The 23,289-nt window shown below is 44.0% G+C and overlaps 2 protein-coding genes across 11 annotated transcripts; one reads left to right on the forward strand and one right to left on the reverse strand.

Annotated features, from left to right (window-relative positions):
* The first annotated feature begins 81 nt into the window (after window positions 1-81).
* On the forward strand, window positions 82-12,747 carry LOC115352402 (killer cell lectin-like receptor subfamily F member 1). Of its 3 annotated transcripts, XM_030040530.2 has the most exons (7): window positions 82-193; window positions 6,119-6,196; window positions 7,326-7,424; window positions 8,234-8,374; window positions 9,396-9,547; window positions 10,901-11,013; window positions 11,681-12,747. In XM_030040530.2, exons 1-7 carry the CDS (start codon window positions 112-114, stop codon window positions 11,811-11,813), a joined length of 798 nt encoding a protein of 265 aa, XP_029896390.1. In that variant the 5' UTR covers window positions 82-111; the 3' UTR covers window positions 11,814-12,747. The 3 variants fall into 3 exon arrangements, with proteins under 3 accessions (XP_029896390.1, XP_040985458.1, XP_040985459.1); XM_041129524.1 differs by lacking the exon at window positions 6,119-6,196; XM_041129525.1 differs by lacking the exons at window positions 82-193; window positions 6,119-6,196 and adding an exon at window positions 6,653-6,709.
* On the reverse strand, window positions 6,505-23,198 carry LOC115352407 (C-type lectin domain family 2 member B-like). 8 transcript variants are annotated; one of them, XR_005934217.1, is made up of 6 exons: window positions 22,575-22,813; window positions 21,552-21,635; window positions 20,662-20,846; window positions 18,933-19,552; window positions 15,181-15,183; window positions 6,505-6,516 (listed from the first exon to the last, which is right to left on the reverse strand). XR_005934217.1 is itself a non-coding variant. In XM_041129530.1 (5 exons), exons 1-5 carry the CDS (start codon window positions 23,196-23,198, stop codon window positions 17,678-17,680), a joined length of 612 nt encoding a protein of 203 aa, XP_040985464.1. In that variant the 3' UTR covers window positions 15,821-17,677. The 8 variants fall into 8 exon arrangements, 4 of the variants coding, with proteins under 4 accessions (XP_040985464.1, XP_029896397.1, XP_029896400.1 ...); XR_005934215.1 differs by lacking the exons at window positions 6,505-6,516; window positions 15,181-15,183 and adding exons at window positions 15,821-16,643; window positions 17,571-17,795 and having other exon boundaries at window positions 19,452-19,552; window positions 22,575-22,810; XR_005934214.1 differs by lacking the exons at window positions 6,505-6,516; window positions 15,181-15,183 and adding exons at window positions 15,821-16,646; window positions 17,571-17,795 and having other exon boundaries at window positions 19,452-19,552; window positions 22,575-22,809.
* Between the last annotated feature and the right edge of the window lie 91 nt (window positions 23,199-23,289).

The following is a 23,289-nucleotide window of genomic DNA, read 5'->3' on the forward strand; positions in this document are numbered from 1 at the left end:
AAAGCCATAGCACAGCGTATGTATACTTCTGGAGGCAGGCAAAGCTAATACAGGATGCAACCCACTGTATTAAACCAGCTCTTTCCATAACTCAGAGGGACTTGCTCATCAATGGCAGGTGATATCACATATGCGGACGTGGCAATGCTACCGAGGGAAAGATCACACGTTCCTTCTCGGACATCAGTTCCAGGTAAAACATCTAACCAGCTCTTGGGCATACACTGTTTTCTCTCTTGTGCTCTTTCTCTCTCTCTCTCTCTTTCATTTTTAAAATTTTCACTGGATAATACTAGAAGGTTGCTATAAAATGCTGCATGCAGAAGTCACGGGAAGGGTGAGAAGTTGCAAATGGTGCAAGAGTTCCTCACGAGATACAAATCAGCAAAGCTACTCCTAAGTCAGTATCACTATGGAGTAGTGTCTCAGTTCTAGCCCCTTGTTTTAAGTAACAGAATGAGAAGCAAAAATTGTTCATTTTTGAATGAGCATAATCTTTTTTTTATATGAACAACATGATCAAAAATCTGTCAGAATAGGCTCCACCAAATTACTACCTAGTCCAAAAATCAGATCAATGCATTTTATGATGTATTCATGGAAAGGGAGTAGTAAATTAACTAGTAAATCAGAAAACTGGTGGCAGTTGAAAGTGCAGTCACTGTCACTGAAGGAAGTACTGAATGACTCCTAAAACCCTCCTGCTCTTCCTCTTTAATTTTCCAGTAGCGATTTTCCCAGAACCACATTACCAATCTGTGATCACTTCATGTATTTGTAAGAAAAGACAAAGAATTAAGTCAATATTCAGTGTAAGGAGATGATTTAAACTAAATTTTTTTTCAGAAACAAAATTTCCCCTACTTGGAAAAAAATGTAATTCATTCATGAAAGCATTTTGTTAAAATTCTGGGTCACAGGTAATATGAATGACAACTTCTTACTATGAGCAAATAGGAAATGCTTGTGGTCAGAGTAAGATGGTATTTTCATGCTTTCAGGGTTCATTAGTAATTAATGTATTTAATTACTTATGGAAACAATGTTGTGTAATGAGCGTTTTTAGAAGATGCTCTACTTACAATGTAGATTAATAGTGATGATGGTGCTCTGAATGCACGTACTTAAATGATGGAAAAAATTATTTCTTTTATGTTTTTACAAGACCTGTATCTAAAACATAAAAATTATTTCACTTTCTTATATATCTAACAGAAAATACTACCTTTGACTGCATGTTCATGCATCCATGGATGTTGTTTGTACTACTGTAACTTGTAGAACACAAAGCACAGAGGGTTTGCCTGGAATTTTACCCAGTTTCTAAGGTGATATAATTTATTTGCAAAGGGAGACAGACATCAAATCTTGATTTGAAGACATCCAAAAATGTCCCTTGATCATGCTGTCTAAAGGAAAACTTGAATTCGAATAGGCCAGGCTTTAGTTTCCAATGAAAGTTCTCATTAACATCTAGATGGTTCTTGTTAAACCTTTGTCGAACGGATTTTAGCACTCAGTATTTTCTCACATGAAGTTACTGGCCACAGGAATCAAGTAATTTCTCAGTATCCTTTTGCCTTTAAATCTTTCACTCTAACTTTCTGAAGAACTCTAATTATTTTTGTGGATGTTTTTCTCTTCATTCTCCAGTGTTTCCATCTCCTTTAAAATATATGGGCACCAGAGATGCACCCAGTATTACTATAAGTCTCAGTTATGCTGTCTCAATTATACAGAGACAAAAATCTCTTAAATAATCTTTCCTTCACTGTTTATAACTCCCAGTATTACTTTCCCCCACCCTTATATCTGGTTGTACTCAAACACATTTTGTTTGACTGGGTTTGAACTTACAGGGCTGTCATTATGGCTGTCTATTTATTGTTTTGTTAACCTTTCTGTTGTTTTCAGATTTTATCAGCAATTATTTTCCACTTACTTTGACACAAATGGAAAAAGCACCAAATAGTATTAAGCAATACTATTGTCATCTGATGACATCTCCCTGATGACAATTGTTTCTCTGTCTTCATCATTAACATATACTAACATGGGTTTTATTGCTATTAAAATAGACAAGAACTTGAGCCATATTACCATGCTTTAAAAATTCAAATGAACAATTTCAGTTGCTTGTTCCGTCCTTGAAGTTTTAATGCTTTGACCAAAATTCATACATACTCACCCAGCTAGTGAGTGTTCTTTTATTACAAGAAATTCTTCAAAAAGTAAGGAATCAATTTTACCCTAGGAAGAATGGGAGAAAATGCAATTTTTCCACAGAATTAGTTCTGTAATTTTTAAGAACCTGATAGGAAATTCAGGAAAAAAAAATCCTGAAATGCGATGGCCATGTTGAGCAGAAACAGACCTAAGCTCAGTGTAAGTACAGCAACGGTTGGCGTCAAGGTTCTCCACTGCACAGCGGACCCTCGCTGAGATGTCCTGCATTTCTTTACAGCTAATGGAGGAGAGTGTGGGAACCTAGCAGGGTGAGCTAGGAACTGCCCAAAGTAGCTGGTAGGATAGAGCAATGACACAAAGTGCTGCTCGGTCAGCTGTTTCTGGGAGTTAGATTCTTCTCGGCAAGCTAGAAGGAGCTCTCTCCTACATGGACTGGGCTCAAGGCTGCTTCGGACAGGACAGCTCCTGCCTACCAAACACGCTTACAGCATGTCCCACTCTACAGGAAGAGGTTTCAAGGCTTCCTCCAGTTTGGAGCAGGAGTTCGAAGCTGATTCTCAAAGTGAGGGTTTCAGCTCCAAGGTGATGGGACTCTCTGTGGCAAGCATCACTAGCTCTCCCTTTGGCACTATCCCGACGCTGTGAAATGTCGGCTGGAGGATGGCTAGTACCCACATCCCTCCCTTTGCCAGATTTTATACTGGTCTTGCTCTTGCCCAGGGATGCCTGACTATCCTGCTGAAAAAGAAGCAGCTTCAAGATGGGCGTGATGGAAAGCACTGCGTGGTTAGAACTCTCACTACGGAGGAGGGAGAGCTGGATTTAATCACCACTGCAAATTCCCCAGATGAATGCTGCGAGTGGCAGATTCCCAGACTTTAGGCACGACTTCAAATCACTAGGCTATGGGAAAGTGGAACATGCCCACCTCCTCCTGGCTGCATTTTGTGCAAGTTTCAGACTATTAGATGCAATTTACTAGAGTAGATACTAAAAAACATGAGTGGGGGGCATAGGTAATTTGCCCTGCTGAAGTATAGCTGCTGTCAAGATCTGGTGCACACAAAAGGTAAACATGCGGGGAGCTGAACTTCTGCCAAGGTTCTCTAGTAGTTGAGTAGGTGTTTTAAATATGTAAAATTTGGATTTGAGAATGAAAGTCCCTTTACAGATCCAGCGCCCACGCCTTTTTTTTAGCTTTTCCTCATCGATGAGAAAGGGATTTGGCTTGGTCAAATCATGCAGAGTTTCTTGGACTTCTCCCAAATACTGTTCTTATCTCAAAATCTGTTCAATGTCTTTTATGAGGATAAAGAAAAAGATATAAAAATCACTGGTGGCACAGTTGCAAAGAATGCATTATAAGTTTGCAGTCTAATGATAAGGAAAGTTCACTCATTGAAAACTATTGTGATACACTTGATAGACTGGACAAACTGTTAAATAATGTTTAACACAACATAGCGATAGAAAATGTCTGCAGCTGTAAGTTTGGGAGGCTGCACCCAGAAAAGTGATTTAAAGGGATTTGTTGTGATCCTGTTCCAACAGGAAAGTCAATACCGGGTTGTTACACAATCAGTTGGACTTCAGCTGTCAGTTGGGTGCTCTGAATTACAAGGTGACTATTGGATGCTCTAGCAGAGCATGTTGAGGAGGAGTTAGTAGGTGGTACTATCTGTGCACAAGCTTTGGTGGGCTAGCAGGTGCTATTATGGTGCATATGCTTCAGAACAGATGTTCAAAAGTAGAAAAGTGTTCCAAAAATAGAAGCAAGGATAAATACAGCCTGGAAATCTATTTTCTAATGAAAGGCTCAGACAGCTTTCACTTCCTAGTTTACTCAAGAATAATTTGAGAGTCACCCGATTGTGGTTCATAAATGATTAAATAGAAGACCTTTCCTCTAGCAAAAAACCAAACCAAAAAGAGTTCAACTCCACCATCAAACCAGCCTACAAGTAGTTGTAGGCTACTATTAGTTCTCCCCTTAGCTTCGTGTTCCCCTCCTTAGCCTCCTTGGCCCCTCCAGGTCCTGACCAGCTCCACCCTTTGCTGGACCCTCTCCAGCTTCCCCCAATCCCCCCTGAATGGGGTAGCCTGCATCTGGACACGGTGTTCCAGGGGTGGCAGCAGCAGCAGCAAGTGGAGAAGCACAGGAACTTCCCCTGCTCTGCAGGCCAGGGCTCTCCTAACGCAGCTTGCGTGAGCTGTGATGGTGAGGGTGCACCGTGGGCTCACACTCAACCTGGCGTCCAGTGGATCGCAGGAGCCCCATGGCTGTAAAGCCCGACTCTTTGGAGGGCATCACCTGCCAGAAGCACTCCCTGTCTGCACATTCACCAAGTAGAAGCTTCCGGAAAACAGAGATGTCTTTCTGCACTTGACAATTTTCATACAGAAATGAAGCAAAATTTCAGTTTTAGTAAGTGTCAGAGATCTCCATCTATACTAGGGCTCCTTGTTGCTAAACTAGGTGAGGGTGCATAAGCATCCGGCAAAATTAAGGTTACGTGGTATTTTAAAGCCACTTGCTGAATTCTGAGGACTTCACATTCAAATGATCATGTGCCAATACACACTGTAATAGAAGTAATCCTTTTTTTTTTTAATATTCAATTTGAGGGGATAATAATTTTTTTTTCATACAGTCTGAGAGAGATTCTTTAACGGACTGGACCTTTATTGAGAGAGAAAATATTTAGTAATAGTAGCAGATTTTCTAAAGGAAGTATTTTAGAAGAAGTGTCTCCATTTATAAGGCTAGTGCATTTAAAAGTTTAAAAGTCCTGACTGTTCTTCTTTGAAAAATATTTACATTCTAAGAAGAAAAACTCTTATGGGCATTTCTTTTTGCAAACAGTTACTCATCTATACAGATAAACATATTTCACAAATTTTCTGTAGTTCATTGAACTAATAAATTGTAATAAAACAAACAGCAAAGTGCATTATGTCAGGTTCTCTAAAGCACAGAACATCTTACCTGTATAAATAAACCTTAATCGCCAGTTAGGTCCTCCGTATTTTTCTTACTGTAAAACCCCCCACACTTCAGCAATTCTCATATCAAATGCTACCTCATTTTAGCCTAATGACACTCTCTTCTTCTGCCAAGTTTTCCCCTGATCAGTGAGATTTTATACAACATAAATTCCTTACTTCTTTTTAAAAGCCCCAGTGATCACAAACTAAGGCTGTAGCACAGAAGCTTATTCTTGATTCAGATGGATGAAATCTCACCATTTATGGAAAGAAGATCAGTCTACCAAAGGTCCAAATATCTTCCATAAAACTAGCCAGTAGCTCTACAAAATACCCCGCTGAAACAAAATTGAAAATATGTTCAGAAAGGATCCATGGGCATCTAACTCACACCATGCTATTTTAATGGCTTTTTTGTTTTGTTTTGGCAACGTGCATCTGCAAAGGGATGTCTTCAGCCATCAGGTCCATTCCTCTGCTATTACAGGCATCATGTAATACCCTGGCATAAACACTGACATAACAGGAATGCCCCCAAGAATCATCTCCCTGCTCCACAAAGAGGTCACGGCTCTGATGCCCCTTAAGCCCCTATGAAACCTCCTGAGATGGCTCAGCAACAAACGAGAGGTTTGCTACAGATAGTACCCAGGTCTTACCCATCCTTCAGTCTATCTGTCTGCCTCCTGGTCCAGCCACACAGGACCCAAGCAGTTCAGGCAAAGATTATGGAGGAGGCTTTTAGTTACTTCCTGACAGCAGCAGGAAATGATAACTCATCATCTTGCCTGCTGTTTCTTAAAAAAGAAAAAAAAAAGCTGAACTAGCAGCTCTGGAAACACATGCCCCTTTTTATACAGACTCGGTCTTCTGTGTAATTCTTTATTGTTTCTCCACTTAATGGCTTGCAGAACCACAAATGTCAGCATTTCCCTACTTCTTACAGGAAACTTGATCACGTACGCTGAGCTGCGCGTGAAGCCGAAACCCAACAGGAGCAGCAGATCAGAGACTTCCGCTTCTGGTAGTGTGCTATTTTGTTTGATTGTTGGTTACTAATTATAGATTTAGTCTTTCCTATTACCCAACAGTAAAACCTGTTATCAAGAGTCTTTATATACAATCTCTCAATAAAGAACTGATTTATCACCCCATATGTTTTTTTCACTGGGTTCTCAGATTATACACTTTCCTTGTAAAAATAACATTGAAAGAGATTTTAAAAATAATTTTTAAAGAAGCTTTTGTGCCCTACATTGAAAATTTAGCAAAGGAAAGTAAAATTCTGCATTTTTTTTGGAACCCTCCTGTAAGTGTCTCTGCAGGAACAGTCACAGGGACACACTTGGCTTTGGAAGTAGCATGATACCCAGTTCTCTTATTTGCAGTTTGTGCACCGATGATTGCCACTCTCTCTGTATTGAAGGACATGTGCCAGACAAGGTCAGGCCCACAGAACTTTGTGAGCTGAAATACATTACAAAATACATCTCAGGCAGCCGGAGAATGGAGCAGTTGCTCATCTCACGCAGGCGAGGTCAGGAAAACAGCAGTTATGAAAGTGCAACTCTGTGGCTTGTGGAAATGGCACCCTGACCCCAAATTTCCTCGGGTCCTGCCTCTTCCTGAGTCACTCTCACAGGCTGCTGAATGCCAAACGGCTGGAGAGGTGCTTGGCCAGATGTACGTCACTGTGCTATGGTGTCAGTATGGGATTTTTTGCCTTTTCTGTGCGTTCAGGCAAGTTAGCACATTAACACAGGAGAGTGTGACCAGAGAGGAGGAACGTACCACAGACCATCCCTGCTGCTTCCCCTGAATTGCTCTGCAGGGTCTTGCAGGGGCTGGGTGGATGGGTGGGAGGAGGTAACGCTTGAAAATATTAAAGGAGAAAGGGAGAATTCTTAATGGAATGATTGATTGAAAATCACTTGCTCTAGCTGAGAAAATGATCTTGCAACTTCATTTTCAGGTATGCAAAATGGATGCAGATTTTTAATAAGTAAAATGTCCCCGCATACTTCAAACAGCAGACTGATTTTAGGCAGATGATTTCTCTGTTGGTTCCACCTAAGAAACTGGCATACATAAAGGCACTGTTAATTTTAATAGTGCAAAGACCTTAAGCCGCTCTTCCTCCTGCCTCCCTCCAGGCTGCCGACACGGGTGCTCAGCCTGGTTCTACGTGGCGCTGGTCCTGGGAGTCCTTGTGCTCGCCCTGCTAGGCATCACAGCCGTACTAGCCACGCAGTGTGAGTAGATCCTACCATCCGCTTCATCTCTTTGTTGCAGACATGGTTAAACCTCACAAGCAGAGGGATGCCAAAAGAAAAATTCCCTTAGTGTTGCGTTAACAGTGTCAAGTTATATGGAAATACAGGAAAATAAATGTAGCGTTCCGAAGGGAACTTTCGCTGCCTGTCATTTAACATATATAGCGCAGATGAAGGGGAGCTGCTGCAGTCTACCTTGTCATCAGTGATGCTGAAAGGCTGTAGAAGCAGATTTGAAATCATTATGACAATCAAAACATTTGGCCTTCCTGACTTAAAAGTTGTATCCATAATGCTACTTTGAGACCATTTAACTTAATTACTTTGTAGGTTTGAACAAATAAAATAAAAATCAGACTTCAGATCATTTCGTTTAATCAGACTTCCCCGGTACTAGTAGTATCATAATCCACAGCATGTTCCAGTTATACAAGAACTGTTGCAGAGAAGATACTCATTTCCTGAGAGAAATGTCTTGAAAAACTTCAGAAAAAATACATACCTCCCAACCCTCCCTAAAATCTCACCAAAATATTACGTATTCTTTAAATATCCAACGATCAAAAATGACAAGCTAATTTTCTTTTCCTGTACTGTCTGTATTATTCAGCAACTACACCCTTTGCCAGACAGTTACACTCATTGAGTATGGCCACAACTGCATGTGTATACCCCTGCAATGTATACACACACATCTCCTCACACTCAGAGTATAACACTGGCTATAAAGACTACATTTCCTTGGCCCTGTTGTTAACCATAATCTCTTTTTTTTTTTTTCCCCAAAGTTTTGAAGGACGGAGCAGGAAAATCAGAAGGTTTGTCCCAGTATGGTCTCAATAGCACTGGCAATGACATTTTTTCAGAGAAGACAGTCTCGGCGGTGCTGCTGAAACAGCTCATGGAGGAACTGTGTGAAGATGGACAGGGTGAGGAAAGTTAGTCCTCTCACAGCACAGAGGTTGTGTTGTGTGCACACTTCTGTTGTCTCTGTTCCCTTTTCTGTGACACCCTGCAGTTTATGGGAACTCACTGGTACTACCCAGGGAGCATGGTGTTCCTGCCTAGAAGTGATGACGGGATCTAAACTAACATTTTAATGACAATAGTTTTGCTTCTCTTCTGGTATAAATAGTTGCGGTACTTTCTTTACATTTCTTTTGGCCAGGAGCTGCTGTCAGAAATGCCATATATCGTAGATCCTCTCCTTGTCCTGGAGAACACTTTCCAGACAATAATTGTTCACAAATAGTGGGAGGGAATTTAGCTTTCCTATCCTTTGGCAAGGATCAGGCAGGGGAAGACCTTCCTGGCCTTTTTATTGTGGATCTATTATTTGTTGGCAAATACTAACGCTTTTCTAAGGACTGATTGTAATGACGTTACTTTGAAACATTAGAGTAAGCCAAGACAGAAAATGTGGGGGACATTCCACCCAGATGCTCTGCGTGAAATGGAAAGTAGACCTGGGAATAGCAGTGTTCCCCTTATTTAACACAGTTCCTTCTCCAGCTCCGTGGATGTAGTTTGGACATCATCTAAGTGCCTGTGCTTTCCGGTTACATCATGCATCCAATCCACACACCGCACATCACGTCACATCGCACGGTGTCTCCTCACAAGGGTTGTATCTGGGAGGACCAAAAGTGTCTTTGCAGCCGTCTCGGTCCTCCCGGTGCTCTCCACTGGGCAGCTGCACAGGGACGTGGGGAGCCCGATGCTGGGTGGTGGGAGTGCAGAAGCGCATAGCACCGTGGCAAGGGAGCGGGAAACTGAGGAGGAGAGTGGCACTGGAGCCTTCCAACCTCTCTCCGCACCCAGCGAACCCATGCTTGCGAGTGGGGACTGGCTGCTTTTGGACCAGCCAGCCAGGCACATGAACATAAAACACTACAATGCAGCTGGAACAAGTCACGGTACGAGCTAACGATTCCCTCTCTCCAGCCACAGGAACAACATGCGAGCTCTGTCCTCCCGGGTGGCAACTACACAGGGGGAGATGTTACTACTTCTCCGAGGAGGCTGTAAGCTGGGATGACAGCCAGAGAAACTGTCTGGCCAGGAAATCCCAGCTTCTTGTCATTGAAGATGAAATTGAGATGGTGAGTCTTGCAGCAGCCCTAAAATTGTGTGACAGGCATTTGCCTTAGCCAGACATTTCTTTAAGTGAACATAGCCCAGATGTCAAATGTGCAGGCAGGCAAGCAAGAGCCCCATCAAGTGCAGAGCATCTGACTCTCCACAGGCAGGATCTTGTTTTGGGACTGTCAACACAGCAGAGCTGAAGAGGAGAAGCACAAGAGATGCAACAGCCAGCAATGTGCGCTTGCAGCCCAGAAAGCCAACCATATTCCGGGCTGCATCAAAAGAAGTGTGGCCAGCAGGTCAAGGGAGGTGATTCTCCCCCTCTGCTCCACTCCCGTGAGACCCCACCTGCAGTACTGTGTTCAGCTCTGGGGCCCCCAACATAAGAAGGACATGGACCTGTTGGAGAGGGTCTAGAGGAGAGCCACAAAGATGATCAGAGGGCTGGAGCACCTCTCCTATGAGGACAGGCTGAGAGAGCTGAGGGTCTTCAGCCTGGAGAAGAGAAGGCTCCAGGGAGACCTTATAGCAGCCTTCCAGTACTTAAAGGGGGCCTACAGGAAAGATGGGGAGGGACTTCTCAACAGGGAGTGTAGTGATAGGACAAGGGGTAACACTTTTAAACTGAAAGAGGGTAGATTTAGATTAGATATTAGGAAAAAATTCTTTACTGGGAGAATAGTGAGACACCGGAACATGTTGCCCAGAAAAGCTGTGGATGCCCCATCCCTGGCAGTGTTCAAGGCCAGGTTGGATGGGGCTTTGAGCAATCTGGTCTAGTGGAAGGTGTGCCTGCCCATGGCAGGGGGGTTGGAACTAGCTGATCTTGAAGGTCCCTTCCAACCCAAACCATTCTATGATTCTAAGTGTGGAAGCCAGAGTAGTTTTGACTGGGAGAAGGAAATGCTGAGGACTTCCCACCCTCTTCCACCACTTGGTTCTGGAAAGAGAGGTCTGATTCAACCACTAAATGGAAATTAAAACAGCCAAACCTCCTTCTCATTTTCCTTTGGGAAAACGAATAGCAAGGTATCACCGAATGGCTCTTCTGAGAAACTCATCATTCCCTGAGGAACAGGTCTTTTACCTTAAAGACCAGGCTTTGCAACTCATTAGAGTGAGGAGCATCACTGAGGGGTTTTTTGGCAGCTGACGGGAAGCTAGTCAGCCTGAGCACCAGCCTGAATTGAACTCTGTGGCTGGTCACAGGCGTATGGGCCGTTGTACTGGGCTGCTTTGCCACGGCTGGATCCCTGCCCTTGCTCTCCATGTGAGGGACCACATGAAAAGCTGTGCCTGAGACAGGACAGTGACCCGAGCACAGCAGAAAAGCTCTGCTGTTGGGTAACATGCTTCTACTTGTTCCACAGGAATTTATAGACAATAAAGAGAAAGACACCAAATATATCTGGATTGGGTTGAAGACTCAAGACATGAAGAAACAATGGAGTTCAGTTGAAGATACCGGAGTAAAAGAAAACAGGTGATGATTTGTGGGGGGAGGGTGTCTTCGGCAATAGCAAAGGTATGGTACTCTGCACAGCAATACAACTCTGAATCCAAGCTAACTTCCCAAAGGACAGATCTAGTCCTGCAGCCTCAGGCACCTATTCAGGGTCTATTTCATGGCCAGTTCCAGGTTAACTGGTTCCTACTGGGCACCTTTGGAAACAGATTTGTTTTCTGCCTGCAAGACCAACCACAGTCACAGTTCAGGTATGCATTAATGCAGAGGGACATTAATACACACTTGTCCCCCTGAAATCGCTGTCAACAAACTCTCTCACTCTACAGACCATGCGTTGACTGCCTCCATTGAATGTGATGCCTGTCACATAGCATGGATGCTGGGATCTGTGCAGCTGAAGGGTCCTTCCCCTCCCTCTTACCATTACAGTTCAGCGTTGTGGCTGCACGTGGAGGTTTTCTCATCCTTCTTACTCTAATATTCCTGAGCATCCGTCCCTCAGCAGCCAGCAGTCTCTGCTGTGGGTACCCATCCCACCTATGCACGGCTGTTGAGGAACTGTACTTCAGTGGGCTACTGAATGGGCATCAACGAAACCTCTCACTCAGGATATTATCAATGTTTTTATCGAGTACTGAATTAAAGCTAACAACTCATTGCATTCCTTTTGTTCTCTCACCAGGATAGCTATAAATAGAATTGAGCATGACAAGAACTGTGCTGTTTACAGAAGAAAAAACATGATCCAAAGAGATAACTGCCAGACTTTAAAGAAGTGGATCTGTAAGAAGAACGCAACTCTGTTGGTGCTCTGAGCCAAATCGTCAGACAACAGGCAGAGCTTTTTGTCAGAAGACCCATTTTACTGATAAAACAACATGTGATGTAAATAATTTTATGAGACTTGCACAGAAATTTGCATTTCGCTGTTCTGTGCTCCCTAAGGCTTTGTCTGATGCAAACAGGGAACTCTGAAGTTGCCAGGTATCAGCGTGAAGGTCACGCAACAGGACTGCAAGTCAGCACGTGTGGGTTTGGGGGTGCTGAGCCTCCCCACGGACAGATGTTGGCAGCAGCTGCCTGAAGGAAAGGGCAGGGGAGAAGAGGTACTCATGTGGGGATGACCACTGTGCACATGAACCGCGTGATGTGCAGGAAAGATGCCATCTGCGGGGGCTGAAGAATGTGTCGGAGCCCACTGCTGTCATATAGATCCCCTCAGGCAGCCGCTGCTGAGCTGAGGCACTGTTTATTTGGGTTTCAGTATTTTAGTGTTTTCTGAAGTTTGTGGGTATTTTCCTTACAGCCTAATTGCAACTTACAGAAGCCACTCGAGGACTGGGAAAAATGCGTTTATTAGTGTCTTCTACTTATTCAGAGCTGATCTGCACAGCTACTGGGTATACAGACACCAAACCAGGCATGAAGTGACTCATAACACTTGTGGTTAATAAGCTGATGGCTCCCATCTTCTTCTGATGCTGAACCTTGGGATCTGAAAGAAAGCTCTTAACTAGGGAAGGGGCTTGGACCATAAGACAGCATCGCAGTGCAAGGAAATGAAGATGATAGCCTGCCTTTCCACTTAAATTTTGTCCCTTTACATTGCAAATTCTTTAATATGGAACCATAGCTACTGCCTGGAAGTTATGATGAAGAGGTACGGAAGCTAACAGGTGGTGAAATTAATGCCTGTGTGTGCACTCAGTAAATACATTACTTGGGCATTCAAGTGTCATGGATACATGCTATTTCTGGATCTAGAATACAAAAATGCTAAGAGCAGTCTGACTTAGTGCCTTAATTAGATTCATACATTTGAAAAAACATGAACAAATGTCATGACCTGATTTTTAAGAAATCAGACATGTCATTTGTGCTTTTAAAACACCTTAGTCTAATAAAGGTAGTAACTTTTAAAAACACCTTGGTCTAATAAAGGTAATAACTCCTCTAGATCTGCAGCTAGCATGTGCCTTTGCAATCAGAGTGACGAAATGCAAGGCAGATATGTGCACCATTGTTGAGATATTTCCGGCAACTTGTGTTGCAACAGTGAGGAAATTAAGTCATGTGTAAAGAGGGCAATTAAGAAAAATAACATAGGGGACAACGGAAATGGAGGTATAACAATAATGTTTTCCTCCTGTTTGCGAATCACATACCTCCTCTTGGGTATTGCCAGGGCCCTGAGTGCTCTAATAGGCCTTAAGGGTCCTCACCAGCCTCTCCTCCTGAGGCTCTCTGGGTCTTCAGCCTCCGCGTGAGCTCTGTTAAAGACGTACCTGCCTCAGCCCCGTCCCCTCTCCCGGATGGGACAGCTCAGTCCTACCTACACGACAGATGGGACAATTCAACTGGTAACTGAACCAACTTCTTCTTTGAATAAAGTATCAAACACTTCTGATGCAAAAGCTAATATTCAGAAAGCTCAAAGGTTAGTCCCCTTTCTAAACTGTGAATCTCTAGTCTCGTATCCTCAGGCTGAGGGGCAAAGCAGCTGAGGCACTCTCATACTTACATACTGCTGTCTTGCAAAGGTGTAAAATCTACTTCTCCGTGCTTACAGACAGGGTTGCTTAAGTAAATTTTCATTTTACCCGCCATAATTCAATTTCAGGCAGGATCTCTTCAAATGCCCCTGAAGTTAACTCTACTGTGTTGTGCTTTCCACAATAAGCAGCTGAATTCTTACCTCATTTCATAGAATTATGCAATAATTTATAGCAGAAGGGACCTCAAGGCCCTTTTGGGGCCAATCAGGGGAAGATTCTAAGTTCCCAGAGTTTTACTATAATTTAATGTACTTTTATTCTAGCCATGTGGGGTTAGCTATGTTTGGAGAAAAAAAAAAAAAAACAAAAAACGAAACAAAACCTAACATTAAAATCCAAGGTACTACTCTAACAAAAAATGCACAGACTGGAATTGAAGTCCTTATTAGCAATGAGAGAGAGAAAAAAGTCCAACGTGGCTTTTGAAATGTAGAGCCTTTAGCTCATCTTTGCTATAATACACATAATTAAAGGCAGCTGCAGTTTCCCAGGTACGTTGTCTCATACCTGCACTAGATAACTACTGACCCTATGGAGGGCTGTGGTTAACATCTAGCAACTCGTGATGAGTAACCAACGGATACGCTTGCACAGGAGCTCTTGGTGTAAAGTACCACGGCTTCAGCGCGCACATGACTGCAGCTGTGGAACAAAACGCTCACGAGCAACACGGTAACACCAACAGACTGACAGCCCTCCACCTACGGACGCTGACGGGTAACACCTCACTTAATGGTGGACAGAGATGCCAGGAAAGTAGTAGGTGCGTGTAAGTGAGAGTTGAAAAGGCAGAGAGGTCTTCAGCGGAAGGAGACACCAAGCACGTGATGCAGTCTGCTGCATTCCGCAGGCACACTACGATGGCTCTTCAGGACTTTGGGGCTACAGATGAAAAAGTGAACCGTACCTTCAGCGTGGCTGACTTCCTTTCGAACAAAAAAACAACACAGATTTACGCTACAGAATGCAGCATCAGCAGCTAAAGACTCATTTGAAAAACTGCTGTTATTCTCACGTTAGAAAAACAACAATAAAAAAAATCCCCCAAACTCAGTGCAGCACACGTGTAGGGAAAAGGATTGGTTTGTTTATTCTAGGCAGAGAAGCAAAGAGTATGAAATGAGTAAGATAAATCTGTCTATCTATATCTATAATATATGTATCTCTGTATCTCTAGAATATATATATTTTTATATAGATATATATTCACCATTGAGAAAATGTAACTTCAGGGTACTTAAAGCATACCCTTCTCCATGCATTGGAGATGACTGCTGAATTGCTGTTTTTATGGCAGATGTTTCTTGAGCCACACCGAATTTAACAAGAAAAACTTAAACTCCTGAGTTGTCTTCTCTAAAATTGGTTGTGGTGTTTAGGTTTTAACAATATTCGTGAAACATCTAGTATTTGAGCATTCTCACTATTACTAATATAATTAAACATGTTTTTGCAGGGCCTTACTGAAGCTCTTACCTACATTTTAAGCAGCCACTAAATCTTGAGCAATTCCACCGATTTAAAAAAAAAAAAAAAGAAAAAAAGAAATGGCCATTGAAGTGAAGTACTTCATCAAACCCCGCTCTGAGCAAAGTGGGTTCACAGCTTGACCATTTCTTAGCATGACAGCCTCTGGATACTAACGAAGATACTAATTGCACCCCTTAAGACTCAGATTACAAAAGAACTTTCATTATAACCTACTGTGCTCACAGTTTCTCCAAAACCTCCTTTAAGAACGAAAATTTCCCAATTTTGGACTCTATCCATAGATGACACTGATGGGAAAAAACCCTAAGAGCGATGTTATTTTGTAGTTGAAGGAAACATTCAGGTAAATTGGCTCATTTAAGAAATGCTAAGACACAACACATTACGCAAATACTCCTTACACCTTACCATTTCTACCAAATTTGTGGAATGTACCTCTAGTAATTCTAATCTAATGCAAATACTCAGAAAACTTTGCAAAAGTGAACTGCGGAAAATTCCACCTTTCCCTCCAAAGTTACTGTATTGTGTGTGTTTCACTACGGGCATTTCAGCATTTCTACGGAAGTACTTCAGCATTTCAGTTAAATGCTTTTTTTAAAAGTCTGACACATTTTGAAGTGTGAAAATGTGTCAGAAGTGTTAGAAAGTGAAGTGCATTCTTTTTTGGGTCAAATGTCTTGTCCCATGTCAACTCCAACATTACGATTAAAGATCTTTTCATATTTGAAACCTGAAAATTTTATTTTGCTTCAGTCTGGTGATTATTTCCCCCCCCCCCTAAATGGGGCCTGAGCTCAAAAACACTTTTAATGGCACAATATTAAGACACAAACCACTGCAATTCAGAGGCTCTGTAAAGGTATTTAGTGAGTATCTTTTCAGGACTATTGCACATAACCATATCCTTCAGAGCCAGTTAATTTAAAAACATTGCAGAATAATCTCCCCCCACAACTAGTTACATATAAATTAACACATAGATTATTAGGCTATTCATATTGTAGAGTCCTGTTACTGTGCCTATAAAGAATACAAGCAATTAAAAAAAGTGTAGTTCAGCAAAATTAGTGCTCCTATACAAATAAAAGTCTTAAAGTCACAAGTTGTTAACAATATCCATACTGCACGGTCCTGTTACAGAAAAGTCCTATTGTCACAGAAAATAATGAAGGCATAAACAAGGTGCTGAACAAACCTAGACACCAATTACATTTGCATAAAAACACAGTGAAGGCAAAAATAATTACAAATAGGACAAGAAACCCTAATGAACCAACAACACTCCAAATAACCTGTCAAACATGGTGCAATTTTACATTCTTAAAAAAGTGAGAAGACACAGTTCTCTTCCCTTCCCTGGAACTACAGTGCACTCTAGTGACTGCTCCAAAAATGGCTCCACTTGCTCCTTCAAGAAGTCCCACTGAGTCCATAGGCTGCTCTGTAGCACCCAGATCACAAAACTAATTTTCCAGATTTTATTCTGAGCAGAGAAGTATTTTGCCCTGTTATACATGTGAATTTCCAACAGTCCTTCCAGGAAAATAAGCCGCTTTGCTTCCTCTGGGTCAAATGGCACTTTAATCTCCAGGTTACCTGCTAGACATGAGTGGACAGAGTTCAGCTGGATTGCCCCCTAATTCTGTTCAGGCTAATAGCAATTCAACAGCACTGGGTGTTGCTGCTGAAAATGATACGCACATGGAAGAAAACACTGATTGTGCATCCAGAAATGTACCACTTGCTCGGAAGCCTCACGCTCCGACAGGCACACGACACGAGGAAACCATGGAGAAACATCCTTTGCTGTTAATTCTCTTATTCTCCACTCATGATTTTGCCTCTTTGCACTGAGGACTATTTCTAACTTTACACCATTAATGCCCGCAGCTTCGCTATTACTTTTTCCATTCAAATGCTTTCCCCATCAGTGCAGATCCTCAGGTCAATAAATACTCTATCTATTCTGACTTTTTTTTGCTAAGTGCTGTGGGAAGGAGAACTTGAGGTGCAGTGCAGCTACATAAATCCCAATGATAATACTGTCAAGTTAATTTGACAAGATTCATGTAAAATAACAGTAAGAAAACATTGGATACAATGCAGAGTCACACAAGACGTACCCCATCAAACCAGGAGAGTGAAATCTGCAATGATCCTGTCTAAAAGAACAGTGCTTATTTCTGCATCACCCTGTATCTGAGAGGCACTGGCTGACCTTCAGGCAGACCCACTTCACAACCCACCCCTGCACACAGAGCTCGGCTAAGGGAAAAGCAGAACGAATACCTCCAACTGCAAACCAAAAGGGAAAAGAAAGAGCAGCTGCTTAGGATCCTACAAAAGAAGAGTTAATGGAAGAAATACACAACAAAAAGAAACTACAGTCTGAGCAGCAGCTAGAAAAATGGGTCAAGGAAATGACTTATCAAGATGCTGAAGCAAGCCTTTTAAATGGTATCTTTAAAAAACAGAGGCTTCCTCCACAGGTGGATAATTCTGGCTACCAGAAAAGTCATTCACCTCCAGGCAGGAGCTGAGACGCATTCCCAGGTCCCAGAGTATAGCCATAGCCTGTGCAGACATCGGATCAGAGTGCTAAGTGTCAGGGGTGGTGGCTTCGGCCACCTTTATTGTGCTAAGCTAATATTCAAGCTACAGACCCACTTCCTGGTTAAATAACATCCAGAGGCCGAGACTCCTTTTGACTCAAGATAGGCACAGTTTCCAGAGCCTTTTACTTCAATCCTGTAAGGGAGAATGAAAGACATGATTACTTTGACACCCATGATCAAATAATGCAATAGAGCAAAGGGAACTACGGGGATCACAAGTTCTCTTTGTACAAAGTCTGATTTACCACAGGCAAGGCATCGCAGGAGGATGATAGCTTGCACTTTGAAGAGAACATCACAAAGATTGCCTTTTTTTAATGGGACCTGGCCCCCAGAACACAAAATCTAGGACTCGCGGTACTCCGGCATCTTGTCTAGTGCTCTTTCATGTGAAATATGCCCTTAGAGCGGAGACTGGAATTCAGGTTTGCCCTTCTCAAGGATGCCGCGCGATCAAGACTGGCTCTGCCTTTGACTTCCACATCCTTCTATACAGCTAAAACGTTCCAACAGAAGCTGTGAAACAAATGCCTCTCTCATTTCCCTCTTCCTCAGCACCGAACATGGCACTATGGTTAAGGGGGTGGTGGGAAACAGGAAGCAATCCTCAGTTTCCACACCGTAGGTGTCCCTATGTAAGAGGTAAGGGTCTCCTTCGCCAACTCTGTTTTCAAATAAAGTGTTACAGCGTTCTGTGAATAGGCCAACCAAACCAGTATGGTCTCTGGAAAAGCCAAGGGACAAATCCCACCAGGGTTCACAGGACTCTTAACAGCAGCTGAGCTTAGACATCAAGGTGTTCACCCTTCTAAAGACAGGAGGGGCAGTTTGAGGAAGCACAGAGGCAGAAGTTTAAGAATATGAAGAACTTCATCACTGAAAATAAAAGCATCAGTGGACGTCTGTATCACAGTCAGGGGATAAGCAAGAGCGGGAAGGACTGCAGTTTTCAACTTGAGATCCCTACGTGCTGCTCACATCTCATTAAATACACAAGGTCTTTATCAGATCAAGCCCTCAAGTCTTCGGGATGAACTGAATAGAGTCACACACCACTAGTTAATGTCACAAACTTCAGAGTATTTAAATTTTCCACTTCTTAAGTTAATTTCAGCCTTGTGAAATCTCAATGCTTATTACTGTCACCAGTAATTCTACCAGTTCCTGCCAGCAGCTGCCCCAGGACAAGAAGCAGCAGTCTCTGAGAAGATGGGACAGCTGTCGGTGGGAGGAACAAACTGTCCCACACTTGACACCGGTGGGATAGAACACAGAGCAGCTCTTGGGACATAAATTCGCAGCTTCACCTTTCCCTCCAGCAGCCTTTTTTGTAGGCAGGTTCTATAAGAAGTATGAAAACATCCCTTAGAAGCCTTCCAAATACCTTTGCTATAAACCTCATGCAGGTTGCATGCAGGTTTGCACTTTTGCAAAATATATTCTATAATGAGGGATTTGTGCTATTGTAATCTTCCATTCCTCCCCCCGTTGCTTTGGTATCTTGATGATCTCTTATTTAGCTTTCACTTTGCTATACTGTCTGTTACCACAAGCTCCTGTCTCATATTGCTTCAGAACCTGGCATTACAGATTTATCTCCTAACTTTCGCCCATCAGTTTTAACAATGCTATGTGAAATCTTCACTGTATTCCATGCTCTCTCCATAGTCATCCCTTCAACATCATTACAGATACTTCTTTCAAGTGACTGTCTATATCTGTATTAGTTATCCTTTCTTACTCCCGTATAATCTAGTATCACCAGCAAAACCCCTCAACATTGACTTACAGTTTATTGTCTAATGCTTTCCCATTTACCCAAAAGAACTCTTCATTTCTTTTATAGAGTCCAATCCACGGGTCTTGCTTTGTTATCTTCACCATAAAACTCTGTAGGAATAAACCCGTATGAGAAAAGAAATTTTGCATGTTCAGTCCAGTTATCAAAATACAAAGTCTTTGATCCAGGGCTAGAAAGCAAAACAATGATCTTGCCTTTCTCCCAGAAGAAACAAGATTAAAAATTAAATCTACAGAGTACTGCAGCATCTGGATCTTGTGCGATCCACATAACTGAAAGAGAACTTACAACTCGATCAGAAATCAAATGGACTCATTCTGAGACAGGATCCCTGCAGCACTCAGATACTGTAGTGACAGAAATGCCAACTATGAGAACGCAAGTATACTACTGAATATTAAGAACTGCTATGGAACTGCAAATGCATCACTTTACTGTCTCTCCACAAGAAAGCCTTCAAAGACCGATGAATGCCTTTGCAGCTAACGCATTTCTCCATCGCTGATACGTCTTCATCGCACTGAGTTTTTCTTATGAGCTAGCAAGGACTTGTGGAAGACATTTTAGGGATTAGTTAAGGAAGATCCTTGCCCCAGTGTGTGCAACAGAACAGACATCTGCACCCACTACGCCCATCATACTGGCGTCTGTGATAGGGCTGACTGACCTAGAAAGAGGCTGTTTTAAAATATCAAGGTCTCTAACAGATGTGGAAGAATATATTCTCCTAGGTCTTTGCACTAGGTGGAATCTTTCCTAACATTGTAGTATAATACAGAAAAGCTGTGGTTAGGATAACCATCTCCTGACTCCAAAGGTCAAGACTAACATATCTACCAACTTGGTTGTCATTAGCCTACCTTGCTAAGAGAGAACCGTTGTCTAATTAAAGATAAATGAGATGCAACAGTGTTTACCCTGGTAGTTGCCTTCAATGTGAGTATTTATAGTTGTGAGCAGCACCAAATTTAACTCAGATAGGCCTCGGGCATTTTCGAAAACATCAACTGCTAAAACTGATGTTTGCTGTTTGCAGGGAGAGGAGGCACGCAGCTTTCTGCAAGCTGTGACTCGTCACGGTCTTTGCATCAGCTTCCAAACCATTCAGCTTAAGAGGCTGGAAGAACACACTGGTTCATTGTGCAGCTCCCTAGAAGTGAGATGGGGTGAAACCAGGACCCCCACTTTGTTCCCTTACCAGTTCCTGATCATTTTCGATCACCAGGAGGGAAGCATTGTGCAAAGAGCAGAGGCTCTGACTGGAGTTCCAGTTGGCTTCGCTCTCTGAGAGGTAGTAGCATTTCCTCTGGAAATACAGCCAACCTGAAGGACAGAGTTCCAGGGAGGGACAGACAGGAAAATCTTTGGCCGAGGAACGGTTTACTGCGAAAAGATAAAAAACAATCTACCTATTTCTTCCAGCTGGAAAAGGTTTCTGGAGCTTTTTAGCTTGCTTTCCGACTGCATCATCGAAATCATCGAAGTCTACCCATAGCATTATTACTCCTGCCCAGCAGAAATAATTATTGTAAACTAATTATATACTCTGGCTCCTGCACCCTTATGGTTGCTGACGTACCTTTAAAGTGACAATCAGGGGCAGGTTGGTAGAAGTAGCTGAGAAGGTGATAATAACGTATCCTCCAAGGATTCTTCTACAACTTATACATTTCTGACAACTATAGTTTTTGCATGTGTTGCTTCCTTGCAGATGAATTACTAGCTTTGTTTATTATAGTGTCATTTCTTTGAAGGACTGATTAGAAGATTAGTTGCAAAGAACAATCTTCCATTTGTCGTTTGTTTTCTTGAACTTGGATTAAGACCAACAGTGAGGTTATAAACTTGAATGCCAGAAGTACACCAAGACTAAACCAAGCACTCCCTAACGCCACTGCAACTAGTGGAGTAATTTCTCCAGCACTTGCTCACAATTTTAAACAATGTGTCACGAGACATCTATTTAACTTTGAGATAAGGTAAGCTTTGAATAAGCTTTTTGAGGTTTTGAGGGACTTCTGACAACCCAAACCTCTGGTTATTTCTAAGGCTAATTATATTTTCTTTTTAAATTATTTACACACTTACCAAACTGAATACACAAAATCAAAATGACGGCAGCAGTAAGGACTCCAGCAACACCTCGCCATAACCAGATATTTGAGAATAGACCTGAAAAAAGAAATGTCAGGAATTTAACAAAAAAAACCCCAAACCCAACAACCAGCTGTCAGGGGAGTAGAGCCCAGGACCCATGAAGCTGTTCCAAAAAAAGTTGCACTCTGTGGAAAGCAGGCTGGGAGCAGAGCTGAAGACTAGAAAGCGTGTGACATTGAGCTTGTTATCACAAAGCTACTTCGCTAACAGGAACTCTGAATTTTAGTTATATCATCCAGAACTTAACCTAATAGTGAGGTAGTTCCCAACACTCCAAAGTGATCGAAAAAGAAAGAAATGAGCACAGAACAAATGAGGGTGAAGACAGTTAAGTCTGAGGTTGACCTCATACCGAAACACGGCACAGATAAGAGAAACAAGCCGTCAGCTCCGGGGCCCAAAACCTCTCAGGCAGAACATCCAGCCTTATCCCGCAGCGACAGCCGTTCGGAGTCTCCTTTTCTCCCCGTCTCCCTTTCAGGAGCCAGCCGCCGGCCGGGTTTGGGGGTGGGAAGGACCCACCGACTTGCCACCGCTGTGTCCCGCGTTCCACGTCGCGGGCGGCAGCGGGGGCCGAGGCGAAGGCGGCCGAGGGGGGGGGGTCCCCCCTCACGGGCGGCCGCTCTGCCGCCAGCGCAGGCCTCTGCCCGGCCAGCCTCCGGCCTCCGCGAAGAGCCACGGCTCCCGGCCGGGTTTACCTGGCCTCCGCGCCCGAGGCGAGCCCCCGGGGGACGCGGGTTCCCAGCCGGCCCCACGCCCGGCACCTCCCGGCATTTCTCCGGTGGGTCTCGCAGCCCCGCAGCTCGATCGGCCCCTCCACGCCGGCTGGGCTCCGCGGGTGGGTTCCAGCGGCCCGGCGGCTCCACGGGAGGTCGCAGGGCAGCGGCAGCCGCCGCCTCCCGCCCCACGGGCGCCCGTCCCTGCCCCGGGGCCGCGGCCTGCAGGGCGGCTCACCCCCGCTCTCGGCCCCCCCTCTCTCCGGCGGGGCTCTGCGGGCCCCACGGGAGCCCCCCGCGGCCCCTTGTCGTCCCGTCCCGGGCTCCTCTCCCTTCGCCCCTTCACCTTTGCGGGCCCCCGACCCCCGCTCCGGGGAGCCGCCGCCGCCGCCGCCGAGCCCTCGGCCTCCCATGGGTGCGGAGCGGGCTGCTCCGCGGGTGGGGAGGGAGATCACGGGGCCGGAACCGCCGGAGGGATCCGCTTCTCCCGGCCGCGGCAGCCGTGGCGGGGGGGGGGCCCCCACGGGTGCATCGTCACGGTGCGTGGGCTCGGTTCTTTGTGGCCGCAGAAGGAAATGGGAAGCGGTTTTTAAGAAGAACTCGGCCCCCACCAGGTCCGGCTGGGCTCCTGGGGGGGAGCTAACGTGGGGGCAGAAGGCTCTCTCTGTCCTTCGGACTTACCTGTTCGTTAGTGAAAACTTGCTATTTTTGGAGGAGCTGGATGGTGATCTGCCTCACCCAGGGGAGCACAAAGCCCGACGGTTCGGGCTGTGGGGATGGAGGTGCAGCAGAAGCCGTAGCATTGCTTGTAAGACAGGGCCACCCGCGTCGGGAGGGTTGGCAGGCGGTGCGGGCGTTTCATCTGGCGTCTCACGCGCAATAACTGGTTTACTGACCGCGGATCTTGGCCGTGTTGCCTGTTCAAATAGCCGGAGGAACGGGGCTCTCTTCAA

The sequence above is a fragment of the Aquila chrysaetos genome, chromosome 17 (genome assembly GCF_900496995.4).
Source record: "Aquila chrysaetos chrysaetos chromosome 17, bAquChr1.4, whole genome shotgun sequence".
In the NCBI taxonomy this organism is placed as follows: Eukaryota; Metazoa; Chordata; class Aves; order Accipitriformes; family Accipitridae; genus Aquila; species Aquila chrysaetos.